Source organism: Chrysemys picta, chromosome 3 (genome assembly GCF_011386835.1).
Source record: "Chrysemys picta bellii isolate R12L10 chromosome 3, ASM1138683v2, whole genome shotgun sequence".
Classification (NCBI taxonomy): domain Eukaryota; kingdom Metazoa; phylum Chordata; order Testudines; family Emydidae; genus Chrysemys; species Chrysemys picta.
Genome location: NC_088793.1, coordinates 144139549 through 144163943, shown reverse-complemented (window position 1 = coordinate 144163943; position 24395 = coordinate 144139549). Strand labels below are relative to the sequence as shown.

General features: G+C 43.6%; 1 protein-coding gene across 8 annotated transcripts in view; it reads right to left on the bottom strand.

Annotated features, from left to right (window-relative positions):
- The window catches only part of CRIM1 (cysteine rich transmembrane BMP regulator 1), a 317691-nt gene that overhangs the window by 146521 nt on the left and 146775 nt on the right, over positions 1–24395 (bottom strand). For 7 of the 8 annotated variants that reach the window (XM_005296243.4, XM_005296244.5, XM_005296246.4 and 4 more), the window contains one exon: positions 5573–5694. The exons of the other annotated variant lie outside the window; for it this stretch is intronic. In XM_005296243.4, the coding sequence (XP_005296300.2) occupies positions 5573–5694 (122 nt within the window). The remainder of the gene's footprint in view (positions 1–5572; positions 5695–24395) is intronic. 8 annotated transcript variants of the gene reach the window in all.

Sequence of the window (24395 nt, the reverse complement as noted above, 5' to 3'; positions counted from 1 at the left end):
GGGTGAGGCAGGCTCTAGGCGACGTTTACCTGGGGGTCTCCCTGGAAGCGATGACATCCCCCTCGGTCAGCTGCTAGGCAGAAGCGTGGCCAGGCAGCTCTGCGGGCTGCCTCCGCCCAGAACCCTGGCTTTGCAGCTCCCATTGGCCGCGGTTCCTGGTCAATGGGAGCTGCGGGGGTGGTGCCTGCAGGAGGAGGCAGCCCGCAGAGCTGCCTGGCCATATGTCCACGTAGCAGCTGACTGAGGGATGTAGGAAGAAATCCAGTCATCAGGGGTATGTTGATACTAACAGGGAGATCCCCAGGTAAGCACCGCCCAGAGCCCGCCTCACCCTGTCCTGTGCCCCAACCTCCTGCCCCCTACCACACCCAAACTCTGCTGCTGCTGGGCGGGGGAGAGGTGCGGAGCCAGGTAGGGAGCCTACCAGCCCCGCTATCCCCCACCCAGCACCAGCAGGGGTCCCAGGCTGCGCGCCACCGCCCATGTCCCCCTAGCACCAGCAGAGGTCCTGGGCCGCCCCCCCTTCAAGCAGCCAGGGCACCCACGGGGTCCCCGGGCAGCCCCACCCAAAGCAGCCCGACCATCCTCCCCCAGTGTCCACAGGGTCCCCTGGTAGCTCCCACCCAAGTTTTATTCACTGGTATTTGTAGTAAAAGTCACGGACAGGTCACAGGCAAATACCTGTGACTAAAACATAGTCTTACTCATAAGTGATAATAGTTTTCTATATTTTCAATTGAAATTTGCTGACTAGATCAGTCTCAAACTGAAGGTTGTGCACCAGTAGCAGTAGATTGCGTGTCTATACTTAGTACTGCACAGTGAGTAGATACAGGTATACATGAATTCCTAATCTAATGCTTCTCCATTTGTAAGCTTTTGTACATGCAATGTAGCATCTAATCTGCCTGGTAGAAGATTTTAATTTGTAAATACCTATGCATGCAGTATTAGCCTTTAAAACATTCTATAAACTTGTTTTTTAATTCAGTGACATTTATGCACAGGTCAGTATTAGTGTTAGAGATGACAATACACACCTTCACATTAGGAAAATGCAAAAGCTACGATTGAAAAATGCAGTCTATAAAAAAGTAATGAAGACAAAGTCCACAATCAAGTCCTTGCCTCTGCATCGAAGAGAGATGAAGATGTTACAGCTCTTACGAACCATGTGATCAATAATACGATAAACTCATTTGGCCCTGAATCACATCCAGAGGTGCTTATCAACCTATCTACTGGACTGCATATAGCATCACATGTACAAGTGTTTCCACTGAAAATAGATGTTGGTGAAGAACAAATGGAAAAATTTGTCAGATGTGCCTGAAAAAAAGGAAGAAAGGAGAGTAGCAAAATATGGACCCTGGACTTCAGAAAAGCAGACTTAGATTCTCTTAGGGAACTGATGGGCAGGATCCCCTGGGAGGCTTATATGAGGGGGCTAGGAGTCCAGGAGAGCTGGCTGTATTTTAAAGACGACTTATTGAGGGTGCAGGAACAACCATCCCGAAGTGCAGAAAGAATAGCAAATATGGCAGGCAACCAGCTTGGCTTAACAGTGAAATCTTTGGTGACCTTAAACTCAAAAAGGAAGCTTACAAGAAGTGGAAATTTGGACAGATGACTAGGGAGAAGTATAAAAATATTGCTAGAGCATGCAGGGGTGTAATCAGGAAGGCCACGACAAAATTGGAGTTGCAGCTAGCAAGGGATGTGAAGGGTAACAAGAAGGGTTTCTACAGGTATGTTAGCAACAAGAAGGTGGTCAGGGAAAGTGAGACCCTTACTGAATGGGAGAGGCAACATAGTGACAGATGATGTGGAAAAAGCTGAAGTACTCAATGATTTTTTTGCCTCAGTCTTCACAGACAAGGGCAGCTCCCAGACTGCTGCACTGGGCAACACAGCATGGGGAGTAGGTGAGCAGCCCTCAGTGGTGAAAGAGCAGGATAAGGACTATTTAGAAAAGCAGGACGTGCACAAGTCCATGGGTCCAGATTTAATGCATCCAAGGGTGCTGAGGGAGTTGGCTGATGTGATTGCAGAGCCATTGGCCATTATCTTTGAAAAATTGTGGTGATTGGGGGATGTTCCGGTCGATTGGAAAAAGGCCCATCTTTAAAAAAAATGGAAAAAAGAGAACCCGGGGAACTACAGACCAGTCAGCTTCACTTCAGTCCCCAACCAAATCATGGAGCAGGTCCTCAAGGAATCCATTTTGAAGCACTTGGAGGAGAGGAAGGTGATCAGGAACAGTCAACATGGATTCACCAGGGGCAAGTTAATCTAATCTAATCCATTGGAGAATGGAAAATCTACCAGCTCCCTCGGTAGTTTGTTCCAATGGTTAATCACCCTCGCTTTTACATATTTGTGCTTTATTTCTAATTGAAATTTGTCTGGCTTCAGCTTCCCATGAGTTCTTGTTATACCTTTCTCTGCGACATTAGAGAGTCCTCTGCTACCTGCTATTTTCTCCCTGTGAGGGTAATGCTACACTATAATTAAGTCACCTCTCAATCTTCTTTGTAACAAGCTAAAAAGTCTGAGCTTTTTAATTATCTCACTGTAATGTATTTTCTCCAGCCCCTGAAACATTTTTGTGGATCTTTTCCACACCCTACCTAATTTTTCAAAATCATTTTTAACATGTGGAACCAGAATTGTATGCAGTCTTCAAGTCTCAGTTTCACAAATGCCTTACAGAGAGGTAAAAATCAACTCTCTACTCTTACTCCCCTATTTGTACATCCAACAATCACATTTTTTTTGTTGTTTGGTTGGTTTTGTTTTAGTTTTTTTTTTTTTTTTTTGCCACAGTAGAACACTGGGACCTCGTGTTGAGTTATTATTATGAAGCCACTGTTTTTCAGGATACAATCCTCCATCCTGTAAGCACGGCATGCATTCTTTGTCCCAAGATGTATGATCTTGCATGTGGCTATATTAAAAAGCATTTTATTTGAATGGGCACAGCTTACAAAGCGAACAAGATCATTCTGTGAGAGTGCCCTGTCCTTATTATTTACAACTCCACCAATCTTTGTGTCATCCATACATTTTATCAGCAGTGATTTTATATTTACTTCCAGATGATTAATAAAAATGTTCCATAGTGACAGGCCTAGAACGGATCCCTGCAGAACCCCACTAAAAACACCCCATTTCAGTGAGGATTCCGTACTGACAACTACTTGTTGAGCGCTATCAATTAGCTAGCCAGTTCTTGATCCTTTAATGCATGTTTTATTGATCTTGTAGAACACTAATTTTTTAATCAGACTGTCATGAAGTGCTAGGTGAAATGCCTTACCAAAGTATATTAAATCTAAGCAGTTACCCTTCTAAAACAAGCTTGTAATCCTGTCAACTACACCAGCTTTGTTTGACAAGACCATTTTCACGACTTCTGTGTTTTCTCTTCCGCTGGAAAACTCCTCTTTCCTCTCCAGTCCTTCAGCAGCTATTTCCCATCAGACCCCTCATCTCTTTCTTTCCTTGGTGGCTCCTGTCCCATCTGCTCCTGCCCTGGGTGATTCATTTTCTGTTCCCCTCCCTTGATGACTGTGGGCCATGTATGAGATATGCTGCTACAGAGTAATTTTGTGACCTTAGCAAAGTAATTCTCCGCTCATTGAGGTTGACTTCTACTTCCTTAAAGCCACCTTCTCTGAGCAGATGTTTTGTGATGAGGTTGACTTGGACAAAGGCCCACCGTACTAAGAACTTTATAATTTTTCAGTATACTGGGATTTTCTACAATTTTTTTGCAATCATACTAGCCAAGAGATATTAGAAGAATGTGTAAAGTAGGCTTACAAATTCTAATAAACCACATAACGGACTGAATCCCAACAAACAGATGCTAAATTATCAAAATAAAGTAGGTAAAGGTGCATCTCCAATCTCAATGCTACTGAGAAGATGATTCAAGTAAATTAAACCTTCAATAATATAGTATGTGAAAGCCAAAGTTCGATAACCTACCAAGGCGAGACTGCAATGGGTAAATCTGAGGAATAAGAAGAAAAAAGAAGGGCCAAATCTTTGGAATATCTTAGGATAAACAGTAAGGCAATGATACAGACAAGGAAGTAATAGTACAACCCTAAGACCACTGTCAACTGCATGAGATCAGCACAAACGTTTTAAAGTAGCATCCGAGGAAAATCCTGCCTCTCTCGGGAAGTCAGATACAATGGACATACATGTCAGAATAAAGTAGGAACAGCTGCTATTAACTTACACCTTCTTATACCTACTTTCCAGCTCCATGGAACATATGTTGCACCAACTCAGACTCTAACACATTGAAAATTAGATATAAATAGGTCCAAGGTAGTCACAAAATGTTATAAAGCCTTAGGAGTTTATGTAAGAGAATCTATAAATTACACCAATGAACACATGTCTGAAACTGGCTCAATATTTCTTAGTCATCTAGGTGTTACAGTGAATGATGAATCAAACACTGTCTTATAGTTAAATTAAGTACGCAGATTTTCAAAAATGATACAGTTGTTTTAAGGATTATGGAACTGGAAGCCAGATTGACTATGCAGGCATGTATGAAGCAGCAAATAAATCAGATAGGTTCCATTTAACACTTCAGACTGTACAGTTTTATCCCCAACATATCATCAGTTACTTTCAATGGTAATTTTTTCATTGACACAGATAAGCCCATCTTTTGCTTTTCATATATTCTCCTCCCCTACTATTATCATAGTAAAGATGCTAATTATGTGTCAAGTACTACATTTTAATTTAAACAACATTTAAGCTGTTTGTAATATCGCAATATGCAACTACTCAAAACATTTTTTTTGTATGCATACAGGGCACAAGAATTCAGAAATAACGGCTGTCCCAAGCATATGCCAGATGAATATGGGACAATGTACTTTTAGAGACACCATTGTGTCAATCCCATTTTAGCATTCACCTGAGATACATCCCATCTTCTGACCCACTAGAACACTCCTCTTCCACAGCACCACCATCAATTGAAAAGTGTCCATTCCCACTTATAATGTATAACAATTGTGAAGTACAGTAGCTCAAGAATAAAATGTTTAAGTTATTCAAACAATGTCTTCTCAAAGCATTAGCAATTGTAAAGAATGAGAATGAGAGTTCTCAGCTGCTTTGGAAATGTATGTTTCTTAAAAAGTTTCTTCAAATTGTTCAAAGAGCATATTTGTCTTTAGAATCACCGTGCAAAAACTAGGATTGTGAGTAGCAAAAAAACCTACTTTAAAAAAAAAACCAAAACACTGGCAAAGAAGAGCTTGAATGTCAATTCAAATTGTGCGCTAAACCTATATTTAAAAGATCCCAACAAAGATGGGGAAGGAGTGTAGTGAGTTTGAAAGGATAAGAAACTGATGTCTTTCTATTGTCATTTTGCCCCATTACAGCATCTTCAAAGTTACCAGATGAGTTTTTATCTTGAGCAATCCTTAAGGCAATTATTTTCCAAATCCCTGGACAGCATGTTCAAATACCCACACCTCCCACAGACACACAAAATCATCCTCTCATGTACAATAGAAACGTCACATACCGTTGACACATTCAAAGACATCACAGCACTTGCCGGGTGTTGCGTCTCCACGTGAGACTATTTGGGGAATGGAGCCTGCCTCACACATGGGGAAACCACATAAACCAGAGAGACACTCGCATCTGAAACCAAAGAAAAGGAAGGGGAAACCCCATTAAGTAAATGAAGCCACATATCAGAGGAAAGCATAGAAAGGTGAAATAGCAGGCTGCAGCAACAGAGTTCCTGCTGTAAAGTAATTATACAAATATTTTTAAATGACCTTTTATTAAACACAGTGACCAGGTTTAACAAAATCTATTATTTTGGTGAATTAACTCTCTGAACTTTTGTACTAGGGGTTTAAATGCTAGCTGGTCATGCAATCATAAGGAGGGACAGGTGGAGGTTTTCAGATCCTGTGCTACACCCATATCTTTTCCAAGCAATATACATACAGGTTCAGGTTCAGAAAGCAGCAGACATAGAATAATCTTAAGATTGTCTAACATGGGTTTACCCCCAAAAGGTGTTTGAGAAAAATGTAGATTGGTAAAAATTAACAGCAGCACCCACCCCTACTCAATATATGGAACATGTAGTCCCTCACCATTCACTCCCCAGGTATATCTTAACTGGGTTATATGGGGGGAAAGGAAGAGAAATCATGCTTGATATCTACTGCCTTGACATCTTGGGTAGTCATTTACTTAGTACACATAACTGAGTACAAAACAGTACCATTCTGATTGGGTAGTGCTTTACTCGCATTTTGCAGAGGTGCAAATGATTACACAGGGAGCAAAGGCAGTGGAAAAATTGGACACTCAGTGTATGAAATATTTTGGTTAGTTTTGGATAGTGGATCACTACCATAGGCACAGTCTTTTTCACAACGTGTATGGTGCTTTTTAGAGAAAAGGTTCGAGTTGGAAAGCATAAAATCCTGATAAGAAGTAGTCTGAGATAGTCTCTATCTAATTTCCCTGCTTAAAAAAAAAAACTCAGAGAAAGGGGAGTTCCATTTATTTGTGATGCATGGAATGTAAAGACATTATTAATATTGTTTATACGGTGACATCAACATACATTGAGCTGTACAAAAAATCATGTGTACCAGACATTTAGTAGCTTGTGCCTGGAGGAGCTTACATATTAAAGGTGTGAGCAGGCAGAACACAATAAAATACAAGACAAAATGAACACAGAGATGATAGCCGTTATTACAGCTGAGAAGCTTCATAGAATTAATATTTCTTCAAAAGTTTTTCTGAGTGTGTAGATACAAATTTTATGAAAGATGTATACATTACCAGTAATTTACCATCTCATGGATGAACATGAATTTTAAAGCAGAGGGAACAGGCCCTATAAATATATTTTAAAAGCAATTGAGGATTGAAAATCTCCTGGTTGCCTTTATAATATATTTAAAAATAGGCGTGCCATGAATTCCCTGTCCCAAATCAACCCACCTGTGTAGTGAGAAGCAGTTGGCTCAGAGGAGAAGTGAAAAATCTGGCTCTTTCAGACAGTAAGTCTTAAAGAGGAAAGGGTGGCTGGCTCTCCACTACCCCTTATTCCCCAGTTAAGAGAACGTGGAACAGACAGGGAACCATTTACAGTGGACAATATACCAATGGATAAGATAAGTTGGGAACATAAAGATGAGGTAAAGAGTAAGTCGTACATAAAAAGTGTGTGGATAGAGCGAGCATGTTGTGCAGGGACTTGTTCCTACAAAGTAACAAAGCCAATCCCAAAATATGTGATGCAACATAATGTGTAAATTATATAAAGGAAGAGGTTTGCTGTGTAACTCTGGATGTATAAACAATGAGGAGTCCTCGTGGCACCTTAGAGACTAACAAATTTACTTGGGCAAAAGCTTTCGTGGGGTAAAACCCACTTCATCGATGCATGGAGTGAAAAATACAGTAAGCAGTATAATAAGCAGTATTATAATACAGTAAGTAAATAATTACAGTATTATAATACAGTAAGCAGTATAGTAAGCTGTAATATTTATACTGCTTACTGTATTTTTCACTCCATGCATCCGATGAAGTGGGTTTTAGCCCACGAAAGCTTTTGCCCAAATAAATTTGTTAGTCTCTAAGGTGCCACAAGGACTCCTTGTTGTTTTTGTTGATACAGACTAACACGATTACCACTCTGAAATCTGGATGTATAGTGTGCCCTATACCCACCTCCTAATGCTTGAGTCTAATCAACTCAACATAGCTTTGCTGTATGCCAAACAAAACAACCCAAGTGACAAGAGTGGAGCTGAACCAAGGTCTCAGGGAGCCAAGTGGAAGAGGTTTCAGAGGAATCCCAACATCCTGTTCATTAACTTAGCTAGTTTAAATTAGAAACAATTATTGCATTTTTTTTGCCATGCTTCATATTCCCCCCCCACCTGCTTGAATCGTTCTATTCCTTGAAGAAGTCTCTACTTATTGCCCCCATATGGTGTCATTCAGCTTTTCCTTGCCAGTTTTGACCTTCTCAACTTCCCATACACAGTCTTATGGGAAAACCTAAAGATAAAATATTTCAAAACTAAAGATAAAATATTGTGTAAGGACATCATACAGGTATACAAAATATTATATAGATATACCACAGGTGTCCATTTCCTTTCCTTTTTCATGAGGAATAATTTATTATTATTTCCTTCATGAAGTCCTTCTCATCAATTACTATGAAATCTAATAGTCACCCAAACGGATCCCAGTTCCAACATGCTTGTCCACCCAGAAATTACTAATAAAACTCAGTGTTATAAGTGATTCCTCTAAAGGTTAAGCTCATTACAATATTCCTGTAATCACGGGCTTAAACGAAAATGAGAAACTAGAGAAACTGTAGCGTAGCATATTAAGAATACTTTCAGGACTCTCTATCATCTAAGGCTTTTCCAGACTAAACCACTCATTAGTATTATTGGAATCCAGAACATTTCTAAAATCAGGTATAAAGAAAAGAAAGAGCTGGTGATGGAGCAAGGTGGCAATATTTCATATATTTTATACTTTAGTCATCAATTATGAGTTAATCTGGACTAGGTTTCCAAAGGAGGTTGTGCAATCGCCAGCATTGGTGGATTTAACAACATCTGGACAAACACCTGTCAGGGATGGTCTAGATTTACTTGGACCAGCCTCAGCATCAGGTGTTGGACTTGTAACTTCTCAAGGTCCCTTCCAGCCCTAAAATTGTATAATTCTACTATTCTACATTTTAACCCTATCAGGTCCTGCCTCAGTCATCTTTTCTCAATACTAAATACTGCCAGTTGTTTTAACCTTTCCTGAGAGGTCAGGTTTTCAAAAAAAAATTTAAATCATTTTTGTAGCTCTCCTCTGGACTCTTTCCAAGTTGTCCACTTCTTTCCCAAAGCATGGCATGCAGAACTGGCCACAGTACTCCAACAGAGACATCAACAGTGCCAAGTATAGCAGGACAATTACCTCCTGTGTCTTACATACAACACTCTTGGTAATGCATCCCAAAATGAATTTAGCTCTCTCACAACTGCATCATATTGTTAATTCATATTCAATTTGTGATCCCTATAACTCCCAGATCCTTTTCAGCAGTATTACTGCCTAACCAGTTGGCTCCCATTTTGTAGTTATGTATTTGATTTTCCTTTCTAAGTGTAGTACTTTGTACTTGTCTTTACTGAATTTCATTTTGTTGATTTCAGACCAATTCTCCAATTCCTGAAGGTTGTTTTGAATTCTAATCCCGATGTCCAAAGTGCTTGCAACCCCTCCCAGCAAATTTTATATATCGTGTTGTAATAGACATGCAAGCATCATTCTGGGATGTATTAACAGAAATGCTGTAAGCAAGACATGAGAAATTCTTCCGCTCTACTCCATGCGGATTAGGCCTCAACTGGAGTATCGTGTCCAGTTCTGGGTGCCACATTTCAGAAAAGTTGTGGACAAATTGGAGATAATTTTTTGCTACTCTCTAGACTATCAAAGGTCTAGAAAACATGACCTATGACTGAGGGAAGACTGAAAAATTGGGTTTGTTTAGTCAGCAGAAGAGAAGACAGAGGGGACCTGATAACAGTTTTCAAGTACATAAAAGGTTGTTACAAGGAGGAGGGAGAAAAAAAAATGTTCTCCTTAACCTCTGAGGATAGGACTAGAAGCAATGGGATTAAATTGCAGCAACAGCAGTTTAGGTTGGACATTAGGAAAAATTTCCTAACTGGCAGGGTGATTAAGCACTGGAATAAATTGTCCAAGGAGGTTGTGGAATCTCCATAATTGGAGATTTTTAAGAGCAGGTTAGACAAACACCTTTTCAGGATGGTCTAGATAATACTTAGTCCTTCCATGAGTGCAGAGGTGACCTCTCGAGATCCCTTCCAGTCTTACGATTCTATGTTGGTCCCAGGATATTAGAGAGACAAGGTGGGTGGGATAATATCTTTAAAAAAATAAAATCTCAAAAGCTTGTCTCTCATCAACATAAGTTGGTCCAATAAAATACATTACCTCACCCAGCTTGTCTCAGATTTTATAAGCATACTCTCCACTTCATTATCCAATTCACTAGTGAAAATATTGAGTAGTATTGGACCAAAGACAGACCCCTGTGGGAACCCCACTAGATATATTCTTACAGTTTGACAGCCAGCCATTGATAACTATTCTGAGTATGGTCTTTCAACCAATAGTGCCCCAATCTTATAGTAATTTCATATAAACCACATTTCTCTAATTTGCTTATGAAAATGTCACGTGGAAGCCTTACTTAAATCAAGACACATTTACAGCTTCCCCCCATCCACTAGGCCACTAACCCTGTCAAAGGAGGAAATTAGGTTTAAATAAATAAAATGTTGCATCAATAAGCCCTAATCAAATTTTAGAGAGTTAAAAAGAGAGCTGCTGTAATCATGTACAGATTCGGGGGGGGGAGGGGAGAACATCTAACTTTTGAGGTCCTCTCAAGCTTTATAAATATGTCAATGTCATGTACTTCATTAAATATCTTTTATTTTCAGGCTTTACAATGGAGCGAACACTGGTATTTACATTTTCCAAATGTAAATATTTTCCATTTTGGTTGTGCCGGAATTCTTTTCACATAATTATTTTGGTTTCAGTTTAGCTAGAAGATGCTGAGAGAATATTTTCTTCTCTTGGAATAGGTCATACAAAGTTGAGAAAGTAGGAAAGCTTGTCTTCCTCCTCCAATCTATGAATAAAAACCAGGCGACAGAGCATGAAATCTACCCATTTAAAAACCCAAAGAACATCACAGGACCAGATTTTCAAAGGTACCGTATATACTCATTCATTAGCCCGTTCATTTATAAACCGACCCCCCAAAATGGATAGGTAAAAATAGCAAAAACTGCATGACCCTTTCATAAGCTGACACGATATTTCAGGGGTTGGAAAACTTTGGCTCCCGGCCCGTCAGGGTAAGCTGCTGATGGCTCGGGACATTTTGTTTACTTGGAGTGTCTGCAGGCATGGAGCCCCTCAGCTCCCTGTGGCCGCAGTTTGCCGTTCCCAGCCAATGGGAGCCGCGGGAAGTGGCACCACTTCCCGCAGCTCCCATTGGCTGGGAACGGCAAGCTCCAGGTAAACAAAATGACAATGTATTAGATATTCAATTCAATGATTCCATAGAGTTTAAAACCATCAAATTCTGGTGTAAACCTGTTTATAAGCTGACCCTCGCTCTTTGAGAAGTCACTTTTTTACCAAAAATATTCGGCTTATGAATGAGTATATACGGTATTTAGGCACAGTAACACAAACTTCTCCCAATCCAAATCAATGCAAACTTTAGATTATGCAGATGTGCAAAATATGGTTACAAGTACTGTTTGACTCTACTGGGTTCCTTTAGCTTGGCTACTCCTCCTGGGACTTGAATATGACTATGGGCTCTGCAGGGCTACTTGGTGTTGGCTTCTTCTTGACTGGGGAAAAGAAAGTAAGGATGGTATCTCCCAAATATCACACCACTTGTGGCAGAAAAATGAGACATCACTCAAAATAAGTTGGGCAGATCTGTCTCACACACTTCTTCTCTCGTATATGAAAAATGAAACAGATAATGTTGATACCTAAATCATCAACACTGGACAACTGAGATATCCTGCACTGGGATTAGTAGGCCAGTTCACACCTCTCAGTGCTAAAATTCCAGGCTTTCTGCAGGCTCCCATCTACTTTGATTACACTTAGTTCACATTTTTAGAAGTTTTCTTTTCAGTCATAAATGAAAGCTGAGATTCTGTAGAACAAGACAGTACCTTCAAAGAAGTCAGTGTTCAGCGTACGGGTGTGTACTAGTTGTTTCTGAGTCCTGCTTCAGGCCAGACACTGCTTCCTCTCATGTTCTTTTAAAAAAATAATGAATCAAGCAAATTGTTTTCTGAGATACAGTGAAATGTACTGACTAGCTGCTTATCTATATCCCTTCCAATGTTACAGCTACTTTATCAGCAGGATGTTTGTGAGTGAGCGGATACTGCAGGAGCTATTAAGTAGATAAAGGAGTTGGATATTGACCCAGCACTATCTTTGTGACACTACTTTCCTACAGATATTGGAGAAAAGACAGGGAAAATAGTTTTCCTTAATATTACATATATTTAGGATGAAGACAAATTTCCATTGATCTATGTTAACCCCTTTGAGAGGGAGTATAAAACATGAGATGCCATTTTGTGAGATAGGATCAAAGGTGAGAGAGGAAGGATTGGAATGGTAAATGAGCTGAAAGCTCAAAAGCAGTAAGAGCTCAAAGAGTTAAGATAACAGGAGGAAGTGTGGCGATACCAGAGTTGTGAGAAGGGACAGTAAGGCAAGAGTGAATACTAGAGCAAATGAAAATACTTAGAGCCACCAAAAGTGAAGTATGAGAGAGTACCCTAGAGTAGCGGGTCTCCAGGGCTGGCTTAGACTTGCTGGAGCCCAGGGCGAGAGCCGAAACCCACCACCCAGCCAAAGCCCGAGGGCTTCAGCCCTGAGTGGCGGGGCTCAGGTTACAGGCTCCCTACTGGGGCTGAAGCCCTTGAGCTTCAGCTTTGGCCTCCCTGCCGGGGACAGCGGGGCTTGGTCTTTGGCCACCCACCTGGGGTAGCAGGGATCGGACTTTGGCTTCCCGCCTCCTGGGGTCGTGTAGTAATTTTTGTTGTCAGAAGGGGGTTGTGATGCAATGAAGTTTTAGAACCCCTGCTCTAGAGCAACTAGGTGAATGTAGAGAGGAATGAAAGGACTTCAAAAAATAGTCAAGACAGAAAATAAAGCATTTATTATTTAGGTGTCAGCTCTGTCAAATGACAGTCATGGGATGACAGCAATGGGACAAGATCTCTCTGAACAGAACATCACAGATCTAGAGCTGATCAAACATTTTCAGTTGGAAAATGCTGCTCTGTTAAAACAAATTTTGAGGAAATTTGTTGAGTTTGAAAAATAATTGAAAAAAGCATGTGGCTGTTTTTGGAACAGATTGTTTAATTTCCCATTTCACAATGACTTTGTTTAGAAATTTATTTAATATTGTAATTAAAAAAAATTAAAGTAAAAATTAAAACATTTCCATTAAGCTGAACTAACTTTTTTCCAAAAAAATTTGTTGTAAGGAAATGTTCAAAATTCTTTATTTTTATTCCAATTCAGAACAAATTTTGAAATCACAGAATTTCCTGTAAAACAAAAAACCCATTTCCTGCATAGCTCTACATGCAACCACTGGCATCCAGCAACTAATATTTTCAAAACATTTAATATGAAGCCAAAGGTAGTCATTCCAAAAATACCTTTTTAGGGGGGAAAAGTTTTAGGTATTTTTCTAAAATACAGAGAGAACTGAGATACTATTCAAAGAGGAGCGAGTTCCAAACCCTGGCGCTCAGCACAGCAAAGCATGATGGATCAGCTGCTCTAATGTATAATTATAGGATTCTGCAAAAGCAGGTGATGTTCAAAAACAGACATCAGGACAAAGCTCTTGGAAGTGGATATGAATGTAGATTGAGTCTGCACTGTTAAGGGTTTTAAAAGTCAGCAGTGTCAATTTACAGTCTACATGGCTTTTGATAGATAGCCATTGTAAAAGCAGGCATAAGAACACTCACTATTGCTGAAGGCAGGTGTTCCCATTGGAAAATTGGAAGTCTTTCCAGTGATACAAAGCTCCATCTGTAGTCCTGAAGTGTCATGAGATACTGAACTTTACGCCTATGACTGATCTAAGGCAGAGTATTCCCCACATTGGACTTGTGACAATGCAACTCATTAAGCAGATGCAGGGGACACCAATAATTTTTGGTTTTAATAGTATTACATTTTAATTTCCTTCCTTCCACTTTGTTTGCATTTTTGACATGTTGTTTTACCCGCAAATTCTTGCCTTAAGGAGAATGCGCAGACTAGGGTGACCAGATGTCCCGATTTTATAGGGACAGTCCTGATATTTGGGGCTTTTTCTTATATAGGCTCCTATTACCCCCCACCCCGATTTTTCACACTTGCTGTTTGGTCAACCTAGCACAGAAGAATCAAGGGACTTTGCCTTCCCAAACCTGTGAATTGCAAAGAAAGAAACCAGCACTCCTCACATTCCATTCTGCCTCCTGCTAGAATCATACAAACACCGGACAAGTATCCCTCACCCATACAAAAACCTTTCTGAGAGTTCGGCAAGCGTGGAGAAAATATTCCCAGCTAATAGGGGAAATAATGCTGCAAACACTAGATCATCCCCAACTTGCTCCCACAGTCCTAATTTATCATTGCCTTCACTTATCTTGCTAATGAAAGAAAATCAAGTTATGCTAATAAGAATGTGTTCCCTGTAAGTTTTTTCTTTAACATACATTCTTATTCAACAGGATCTTCAGAGAAGAGACTGTCCTTATCTGTGTGTCTCAGAGCTCAACGTATAGCTTAAATAAAATATCTAGAGATTCACATTGGGTATTTCATTCCAGGGTGGAAAAACTGAAGCTACTTTCCATTTCAATATTAATGCCGATTCATATCACAATTGACAACTATGTCTGTTTGTAATGTCTCACTATAAATTAATATATTAAGCACAAGGTTTACAAACATCCTCCTACTCTTTATTCAGACATTTGTCTATTGTTCACTACTTTTCCCAGGGACGTGTCTGAAGACTATTTTAGGTGGAATAAAGAGAGACGTTAACTACTGCTAGTTTATGCTGTATGTCAGGAAGGTAAAGAGATCCCCTTCATTTAGTTACTATGCAGGAACACACAATCAGTTAAATGTCAAAAGGTACTCGTGAGTACAGCTTTGAGATGCGTGCCATCTCCTCTCCTGAAATAGACTAACAGTGCTCCTGGGAGGCAGACAGGTTTCTGGTTCCCAAAAAAGCATGCCATAAACCTTTTCTGACCAATTGAAAAAAATCACATGCGAAACTGAAGCCTCTCTCCTCCCACATAATGTGTCAGCAGTCTGAAGTCAGGGACTTAGAATTCATCTCTCTATTAATTCCCTAGGTTCAGTATTCCCAAGTATCCTTATAGCTATACTGTCACTTAGCATTTATTAATTGCTGCTAAAACAGCAAGTTCTTGGGGGGGGGGGAGGCGAGGGGGGAGGAGAATGAAATGTATTGGCTTCTAGAAACCAAAAAAATAAATTACTAGTTTCATTAAAATACTATCAGATTTCTTGAAACCGATAAAATTGACAAAAGTTGGCTAATTGTGAAACTGATCATGGCAATCTAAGCTGAACTGCAGCTGACTTATTGCTAACATTTGTTTGTGATTTCATGAAAAAATTGCAAACCTGTGGAAACTACCTCCTCTGCCCCAACATATGTGCATGCCTACACAGAGCAATCTCTGCATGTTACTCTTCCTTCTTCCTGGATTTTGTAATGCAAAAATCTTTATACGGGATATTGTGAGAAGCTGAACAAAATGTTTGCAGTCCTCTCTAGGGTGACCAGATGTCCTGATTTTATAGGGACAGTCCCGATTTTTGGGTCTCTCTTATATAGGCTCCTATCACCCCCCACCCCGTCCCAATTTTTCACATTTGCTGTCTGGTAACCCTAGTCCTCTCCCATGCCTCTTCAAATCCCTTTCTCAACTTGTACTTAAATTAAAAAAATAAATTAATGGAGATATCCCATCTCCTAGAACTGGAAGGGACCTTCCAGTCATCGAGTCCAGCCCCCTGCCTTCACTAGCAGGACCAACTACTGATTTTGCCCCAGATCCCTAAGTGGCCCCCTCAAGGATTGCACTCTCAATCCTGGGTTTAGCAGGCCAATGCTCAAACCACTGAGCTATCCCTTCCCGTCCTTCAAAATCAAACTCCTTGTTTTTTTACTTTCAAAGACTTCATAATTTTACTCCAGCTTATCTTTTCCTTTCTCATTATTTTTCATTCCCCTAAGGATCCTCATGGCCACACCCCCAACCCCTTGGCCTCATCCCAGTGGCTGAAAGTTTCAGAGTTACAATGAAAAGCGTAGTTCAAATACTTTGGAGCTATCATTTCAGGCTGTCTACAGGCTCAGACAGACACCAGTTACGCTGTTAGTATTGAGTGTTCCATTTAAAGCATGGTGTAATCACTTAGGGCTAGTCTACATGGTACATTAGTCCACACCAGTGGGGTGTAAATTGTAATCATGCACTAACGGGTCTGTATAGATGAGCCCTTAGAAGAACATGAACACTATTTTCTAGGTACCTTTCACATTTCTTGGTAAAATTCTATATTTTAAGTAATTCCTTCTTGAGAACTCCACAGAAATAAAGTTTTTTCAAGCTCCTAAAATATCACAATTACATAAATCACACACAAAATTTTGCACAGGGATTAAGCCTACAGAAAATCCAAAAACAGGAGTTTTAACAAAATAAAACAAACAAAAAAGATACTTGGCCTGTTCACCATCACCCCCAGCAAACCAAAACACATGCTTAACTCTATCCCTGTAATTACACCCTACTGACTTCCATGCAAGTTAAGCATGTGTTTTATTAGATCAAGCACTACAACTGTATTATTCTTTGCTAGAAAGGCTGACAGAGTACTGGACTGTCTAAGAGAACTTCCATTCTCGGATGTTGCCTCCACGGTTCCACTGTCCAGGCAGGCTCCACAGCCTCTGCACATGCTACTTTCCTGATTACAGCCTTTGACAGTATCTCATCCTAGCTGCTTTGGGCATATTAAGCTTCTGTAGCAGGAGTATTAGTCCAATGGATTCGAAAGGTTTTTGGAGCTGTGCCTCTCTCTGGCAAACCTCTATAGGTTCTTCACTAATCAGGCTCTTGTTGTTGTCACAACTTTTTACATGCAAGTGTTGAAACATGCATCACTGATAACTTGATACACGGGCTAATTAAGGTTTTCAGCATGGTGTTCACAAAAAATGGTTTCACTTTATTTTTCTGGTGTTTGTTGTCTAGCAAAACTGAAACACAAGTAGCCAAGCCAGGCACTTGGTTGATTTGCAAGGGGGTCAAATCCTGCCCCATCCCACATGTGGTGCAGCTGGGGCACTCCTCTATTGAGGTTATTGTACAATTCCCTACACCCAAGGTTGGGATGTTGAAAATAACTGCACAGCAGGTTGACAGACAAGGTGGGTGAGGTAATATCTTTTATTGTATCAACTTCTGTTGGTTCAAGACAAACGTTTGAGCTTACAAAGCTTCTTCATGTCTGGGAAATATATTCAGAGTGTCATAGTTAAATTCAAGGTGGATTAGATTGTTTATCATAAGTAGTCAACACATTTAAAGGGACCATTCAAGGTGAAGTGGCCAGTTAACACTCTTCCTATCCTAGGGGAGAAATGAAGGATGGTTGATAGAGAAAGGCCGCTGGAGGGATTGTTAGTGGGTTTCAGGTTGTTGTAATAAGTGAAATCCAGTGTCTATTCAGTCCATGATTTTTAGTATCTAGCAAAGTTACGAATTTAAGCTCCCAGGCTTGTCTTTTGAAAGCGTTATGCATGTTTTCTTCGAGGATGAGGACTGACAGAACAGATAGAATGGTCACATTGTGAAAAGTGCTCACTCACAGGTGATACTGTGTTTTTATCTTCTATCATTTTCCTGCGTGAGTTTAGTTGAGAATGTAGCGATTGTCTCATTTTACCCACATAGTTGTTACTGGGGCATTTAGTGCATTGGATGCGGTACACCAAATGCTGTGATAGGCATGTGTAGGACCCATGGATCTTGAAAGATGTGCTGTGAGGGGTGTTGATCATTGTAGCAGTGGAGATATGTCTGCAGGTTTTGCATCTATTGTTTTGGTAAAGTCTAGCGTTGCATTGGTGTGTCCTGGACTGTGCATAGCAGGTAAGAAGGTTGTTAATAAATAATACACCTCTACCTCGATATAACGCTGTCCTCGGGAGCCAAAAAATCTTACCACGTTATAGATGAAACCGCGTTATATCGAACTTGCTTTGATCTGCCGGAGTGCGCAGCCCCGCCCGCCCGGAGCATTGCTTTACCGCGTTATATCAGAATTCGTGTTATATCGGGTCGCTTTATATCAGGGTAGAGGTGTAATACCTGGCTTTTATACAGCATTTCTCATTACTAGATCTCAAACGAGGTCAAGTGTCATTATCCCATTTTACAGATGGGGAAGCGGAGAGACAGAAGTGAAATGACTTGCCCAGCAGGCCAATGGTAGTCGGGAACAGAACCCAGATCTGCTGAATGCCAGTCCAGTGCTATATGTACTATGCCACACAGCCTAAAGGAGCAGAGTCCTGTGAATCCACATTTTAACGTGGGCCAAAATCCGTTTGCAATTGTAACAATATAAATCCAGCATAAGTGCACTATTCAAATTCACACTCATATAACCAAATTTGGCCCTCAGTTTTGAGGCTAGCAAAATAATCAGAGAAGAAGGAGGATAAAATAAATTTAAAAAACAACATTTACAAATAATTAAGTTGGTATTTATTTTTAAAGGATTATGAAGGTATAATTAATAAATTTTCCATAAAATACTTTTAAACAAATTTTTGGTAGACTAATAGTAAATGTACTACATGCAGTCTTCCTCTTCACTTGTGTTTTCACAAGTTTCCTCTAAAAAATGTTACACCTTTTTCTCATTCACTGCACAATGAGTGAGGCTGGTGTCCCATGGACAGAACAGTACATGGTTACATAATTAAAGAATGGATTTTAAACATATGTACCCAACGGTAAGAGTTATGGTTGCTTGTGTAACCTTATCTCTGGAATTTCCTAACTTCTGAGTGGTTCGCTTAGTAATCTTAAAGTTCCCTTAATACAATTTTTTGTAAGGAGCATTTTTAGTAGAAATTATGGTGCCAAAATTTTAGATTACTCACCATCCCCACAAAATAAGATTATTTAATTTTATTTACAATCTCAGATGATGTTTGGGCATATGTTAATGTAGTACAGCATGAGAGAGCTTGGTTAGCTTGGCTTGATATTGAAAAGGTCCTATGCTTTTCAATATCAAGCATAGGGGGAGAATTACCTACTTTGTGTTTTGTTTTTTTTTTAAATAAAGTTTGATACTGGCTTTTTGAGTGGAAAATTGATGAGTACATTTGGGATCCAGTTTTTCTGGTATCTGTATCAGTATTTTAATGGAATAGAACTTGCTGCAGACAATATCATATAGTACAGAATTCCAGGAAAATACCAGGTAACTTTTTTGCATGAAAAGACGGTTACTCACCGTTGTAACTGTTGTTCTTCGAGATGTGTTGCTCATATCCATTCCATTAGGTGTGTGCGCGCCGCGTGCACGATCGTCGGAAGATTTTTACCCTAGCAACACCGGCGGGTCGGCTGTGGAGCCCCCTAGAGTGGCGCCTTCATGGCGCTGAATATATACCCCAGCCGACCCGGCGCCCCCTCAGTTCCTTCTTGCCGGCTACTCCGACAGTGGGGACGGGGGGCGGGTTTGGAATGGATATGAGCAACACATCTCGAAGAACAACAGTTACAACGGTGAGTAACCGTCTTTTCTTCTTCGAGTGCTTGCTCATATCCATTCCATTAGGTGACTCCCAAGCCCAACTTAGGCGGTGGGGTCGGAGTGAGACATTGCTGTGTGCAAAACCGCTGATCCGAAGGCAGCATCGTCCCTGGACTGCTGCACTAGTGCATAGTGTTCTGTAAACGTGTGGACTGACGACCAAACCGCAGCTCTACAAATGTCCTGGATCGGAACTTGCGCCAGGAAAGCCGTCGAGGAAGCTTGGGCCCTCGTGGAGTGAGCGGTGAGGTGTGGTGCTGAGACACCTGCCAGGTCGTAGCAAGTCCGGATGCAAGACGTAATCCAGGAGGATAGGCATTGTGAAGAGACCGGTGAGCCTTTCATTCGGTCGGCCACTGCAACGAAGAGTTGCGTCGTCTTTCTAAAGGGCCTTGTGCGGTCAATATAGAAGGCCAAGGCCCTGCGTACGTCCAGAGAATGCAAACGTTGATCCTGGCGAGTAGCATGTGGTTTAGGGTGAAAGACCGGGAGAAATATATCCTGGTTGATATGAAATGGAGAAACCACCTTAGGGAGAAAGGCAGGATGTGGGCGAAGCTGCACTTTATCCTTATGAAAAACTGTGTAAGGGGGCTCGGATGTAAGCGCCCTGAGTTCAGAAACGCGCCTTGCTGAGGTGATGGCTACGAGGAAGGCTGTCTTCCAGGATAGGTACAGAAGTGAACAGGTGGCCAGTGGCTCGAATGGATGACCTGTGAGCTTGGAAAGAACCAGGTTGAGGTCCCACGTCGGAACGGGCTGACGTTGTTGTGGGTACATCCGGTCTAAGCCCTTGAGGAATCTAACGACCATCGGGTTAGAGAATACCGAGGACGCGAGTTCCCCTGGATGAAAGGCCGATATAGCGGCCAGGTGAACTCTAATTGAAGATATCGCCAACCCTTGCTGTTTTAGGGAGAGGAGATATTCCAAAATGAGAGGAATAGGTGCGTGCAACGGGGACGTGGCTCGTTGTTCGCACCAACAGGAGAACCGCTTCCACTTGGCCAAGTATGTGGTCCGTGTTGAGGGCTTCCTACTGCTCAGCAGAATCTGTTGGACAGAGTGTGAGCACTGCTGCTCTGCCTGGGTGAACCATGGAGCAGCCACGCCGTGAGGTGGAGTGATTGCAGGTCGGGGTGACGCAGGCGACCGTGGTCCTGAGAGATGAGATCCGGGCATAACGGAAGCGGGATCGGTGTCCGAACCGAGAGTTCCAACAGCGTGGTGTACCAATGTTGTCTCGGCCACGCTGGGGCGATCAGAATCACCTGTGCCTGGTCTCTGCGCAATTTGAGCAGTACCTTGTGGACCAGAGGAAACGGAGGGAAGGCATAAAACAGGTGGTCCTTCCAGGGAAGGAGAAACGCGTCCGAGAGGGAGCCCTGAGCTCGACCTTGCAGGGAGCAGAACAGGTGGCACTTCCTGTTGTCTCGAGATGCAAACAGGTCTATCTGGGGAAACCCCCACTTCTGGAAAACGGAATGTATGATGTCCGGACGGATAGACCACTCGTGTGTTTGAAAGGACCTGCTGAGTCGGTCCGCCAGAGTGTTCTGGACTCCAGGGAGGAACGATGCCATGAGATGGATTGAGTGGGCGATGCAGAAGTCCCACAGGCGAATGGCCTCTTGGCATAGCATTGACGAACGTGCTCCTCCTTGCTTGTTGATGTAAAACATGGCGGTGGTGTTGTCGATGAGAACTAACACACAGCGGCCACGTAGGAGATTGAGAAATGCCTGGCACGCCAGGCGCACCGCCATCAGTTCCCGAACATTGATGTGCAGGGCTATCTGGGGTGCAGTCCACAGGCCCTGGGTATGGTGTTCGTTGAGATGGGCGCCCCAACCCAGGGATGAAGCGTCTGTGACCAGGTGCAGAGAGGGTTGTGGGGCGTGAAACGGCATCCCCTCGCAAACCACCTTGTGGTCTAGCCACCATGTGAGGGAGGTCAGGACCGAGTTCGGGACCGTGACCACCATGTTCAGGCTGTCCCGATGTGGGCGGTATCTTGATGACACCCAGGTCTGGAGTGGGCGAAGCCGAAGTCTGGCATGCCTGGTTACGTACGTGCAGGAAGCCATGTGACCCAGCAGGGTGAGGCACGACCTCACCGTGGTAGTTGGGAAGGCCTTGAGTCCTTGAATGAGGCTCGTGATGGTGCAAAAGCGATTGTCTGGCAGGATGGCTTGTGCACGTCTGGAGTCTAGAACCGCGCCGATGAATTCTATTCTCTGGGTAGGTTCTAGAGTGGATTTGTCCTTGTTGAGTAGGATACCCAACTTGTTGAATGTGTGCACTATTATGTGGACGTGATCTCGAACTTGTTCTTTGGTGCGACCGCGTACCAGCCAGTCGTCTAGGTACGGGAACACCTGTATCCCTTGCCGACGAAGGTACGCTGCCACGACAGCCATACATTTCGTGAACACCCTTGGGGCCGAGGATAGGCCGAAGGGAAGGACTGCAAATTGGTAGTGCACCTTGCTTACCACGAACCGCAGGAAGCGTCTGTGAGGCGGGTAAATTGCTATGTGAAAGTATGCATCTTTCATGTCGAGGGCGGTGAACCAGTCTCCAGGATCGAGGGAAGGGATAATGGCCCCCAAAGAGACCATGCGGAACTTCAACTTTACTACGAACTTGTTGAGTCCGCGCAAGTCCAAGATGGGTCGCAGACCTCCTTTGGACTTGGGAATGAGGAAGTAACGGGAATAGAATCCCCTGCCCTTTAACTCCACTGGAACCTCCTCTATGGCCCCCATAGCAAGGAGCGTGGAAACTTCCTGTATAAGAAGTTGCTCGTGAGAAGGGTCCCTGAAGAGGGACGGGGAAGGGGGGGAGGAGGGGGGGATTGAAGAAAACTGGATAGCATATCCCCTGTCCACCGTGCGAAGGACCCAACGGTCCGAAGTTATAAGGGACCAGGTCCGGTGGAAATGGGAAAGGCGATCCCGAAAGGATGGGGCTGGATCCTGTGGGATGACTGGGGCGCCGTCCTCGACCGCACCTTCAAAAGTTCTGCCTGGGGCCTGAAGGTGGTCTAGGTGGCCCCTGGTTCTGACCAGGTTGAGGGCCGGTCCACCTTCTTCTACCACCTCGCCCTCGCCTCCGGGTCGAGTCCTGTCTCTGACGAGGCGGGGGGGGGTAGAAGCGCTGAGGCTGCGGTCTAAATGGCCTGCGCTGAGGGCCCACAACATGCATCCCCAAGGAACGCATGATCGTCCTGGAGTCCTTGAGGCTCTGCAGGCGAGAGTCCGTCTTTTCGGAAAACAGCCCTTGTCCTTCAAAGGGCAGATCCTGCAGGGTTTGCTGCAGTTCCTGAGGCAGACCCGAAACCTGGAGCCAGGAGATCCTCCGCATAGCGATACCTGAGGCCAGGGTTCTCGCAGCAGAGTCCGCTATGTCTAAGGAGGCCTGTAAGGAGGTCCGAGCCACCTTCTTACCCTCCTCCACCAGGGCTCCAAACTCCTCCCTGGACTCTTGGGGAACCAACTCCTTGAACTTCCCCATAGAGTTCCAGGAGTTAAAGTTATAGCGGCTCAAGAGCGCCTGTTGATTAGCCGCTCTAAGTTGCAACCCTCCGGCTGAGTAAACTTTACGGCCGAATAAATCGAGGCGCTTAGCCTCCTTCGATTTGGGCGCTGCGGCCTGCTGACCGTGGCGCTCCCTTGCGTTCACTGATGCCACCACCAGTGAACACGGCTGGGGGTGGGTATACAAGTACCCATAGTCTTTAGACGGAACAAAGTATTTCCTTTCCACCCCTCTCTCTGTGGGTGGGATAGAGGCAGGAGTCTGCCATATCGTAGATACATTGGCTTGTATCGTGCGGATCAGGGGTAACGCCACCCTCGATGGGGCATCCGCTCCGAGGATATTCACGATGGGGTCGTGCACCTCCACTATCTCCTCCGCCTGCAGGTCCATATTACGGGCCATCCGACGCAGAAGATCTTGGTGAGCCCGAAGATCTATTGGAGGTGGACCTGTGCACGATGTGCCCGCCACTGCCTCATCCGGAGAGGAAGAGGAAGATGCCTCCGGTGGGACAGGATCCAAGGGAGGGTCCTGGGCTCCCTGCTCCTGGGCCGGAGCATCACCCGCGCTTGAGTCCAGGGCGTCAGGTGGTGCGGACACGGAAGCCTCCATGCCCCCTGGCGGAGGCCGAGAGATGGTGGACTCCGGGGCCCTTCTAACAGAGTGACCGGAGCGAGAGGTCGAAGCAACTGGAGCCCCTTGCGCCTGATGGTACGCCCACGGGGTCCAAAACGACCAGTGAGAAGGGCCATGAGAATGGTCCTCTGTTATGTTCTGCCAATGGCCCAAATCCTGTTCCTCGGCTTGCCCTTGAGGGGGGTATGCCGATCTCGAGAGGTCCTCCGAGGAGCGAGACCCCGATCTCGATGGCCATGGCGGTGCCGAGAGCGTCGAGACGATTCCCGTGGGCTGCGGTGCCGCACGGTGCCGGTCTGGAGATGATCTATCTCCACGCGGTGCCGGCGATCGGTGCCGGGACCGCGACCGGTGCCGATGACCTCGTCGGTACCGGGAGTCGGATCTGGACCTCGACGAGGACCTGGAGTATGCCCGGTACCGGGAGCGGCCTCTCGACGTCGAGCGGCGACCGTAGCGGTGCCGAGAACTACGTCTCGATGTTGATCGGTGCCGACGATCATAGCGGTGCCGAGACGTAGAGCGGTGCCGCGAAGAAGATCTTGGCCGCGAGTACGACCGGTGCCGAGGTGATATTCGGTGCCGGGACTGCGAGCGGCATGGGGACCTGCTTCGGGACC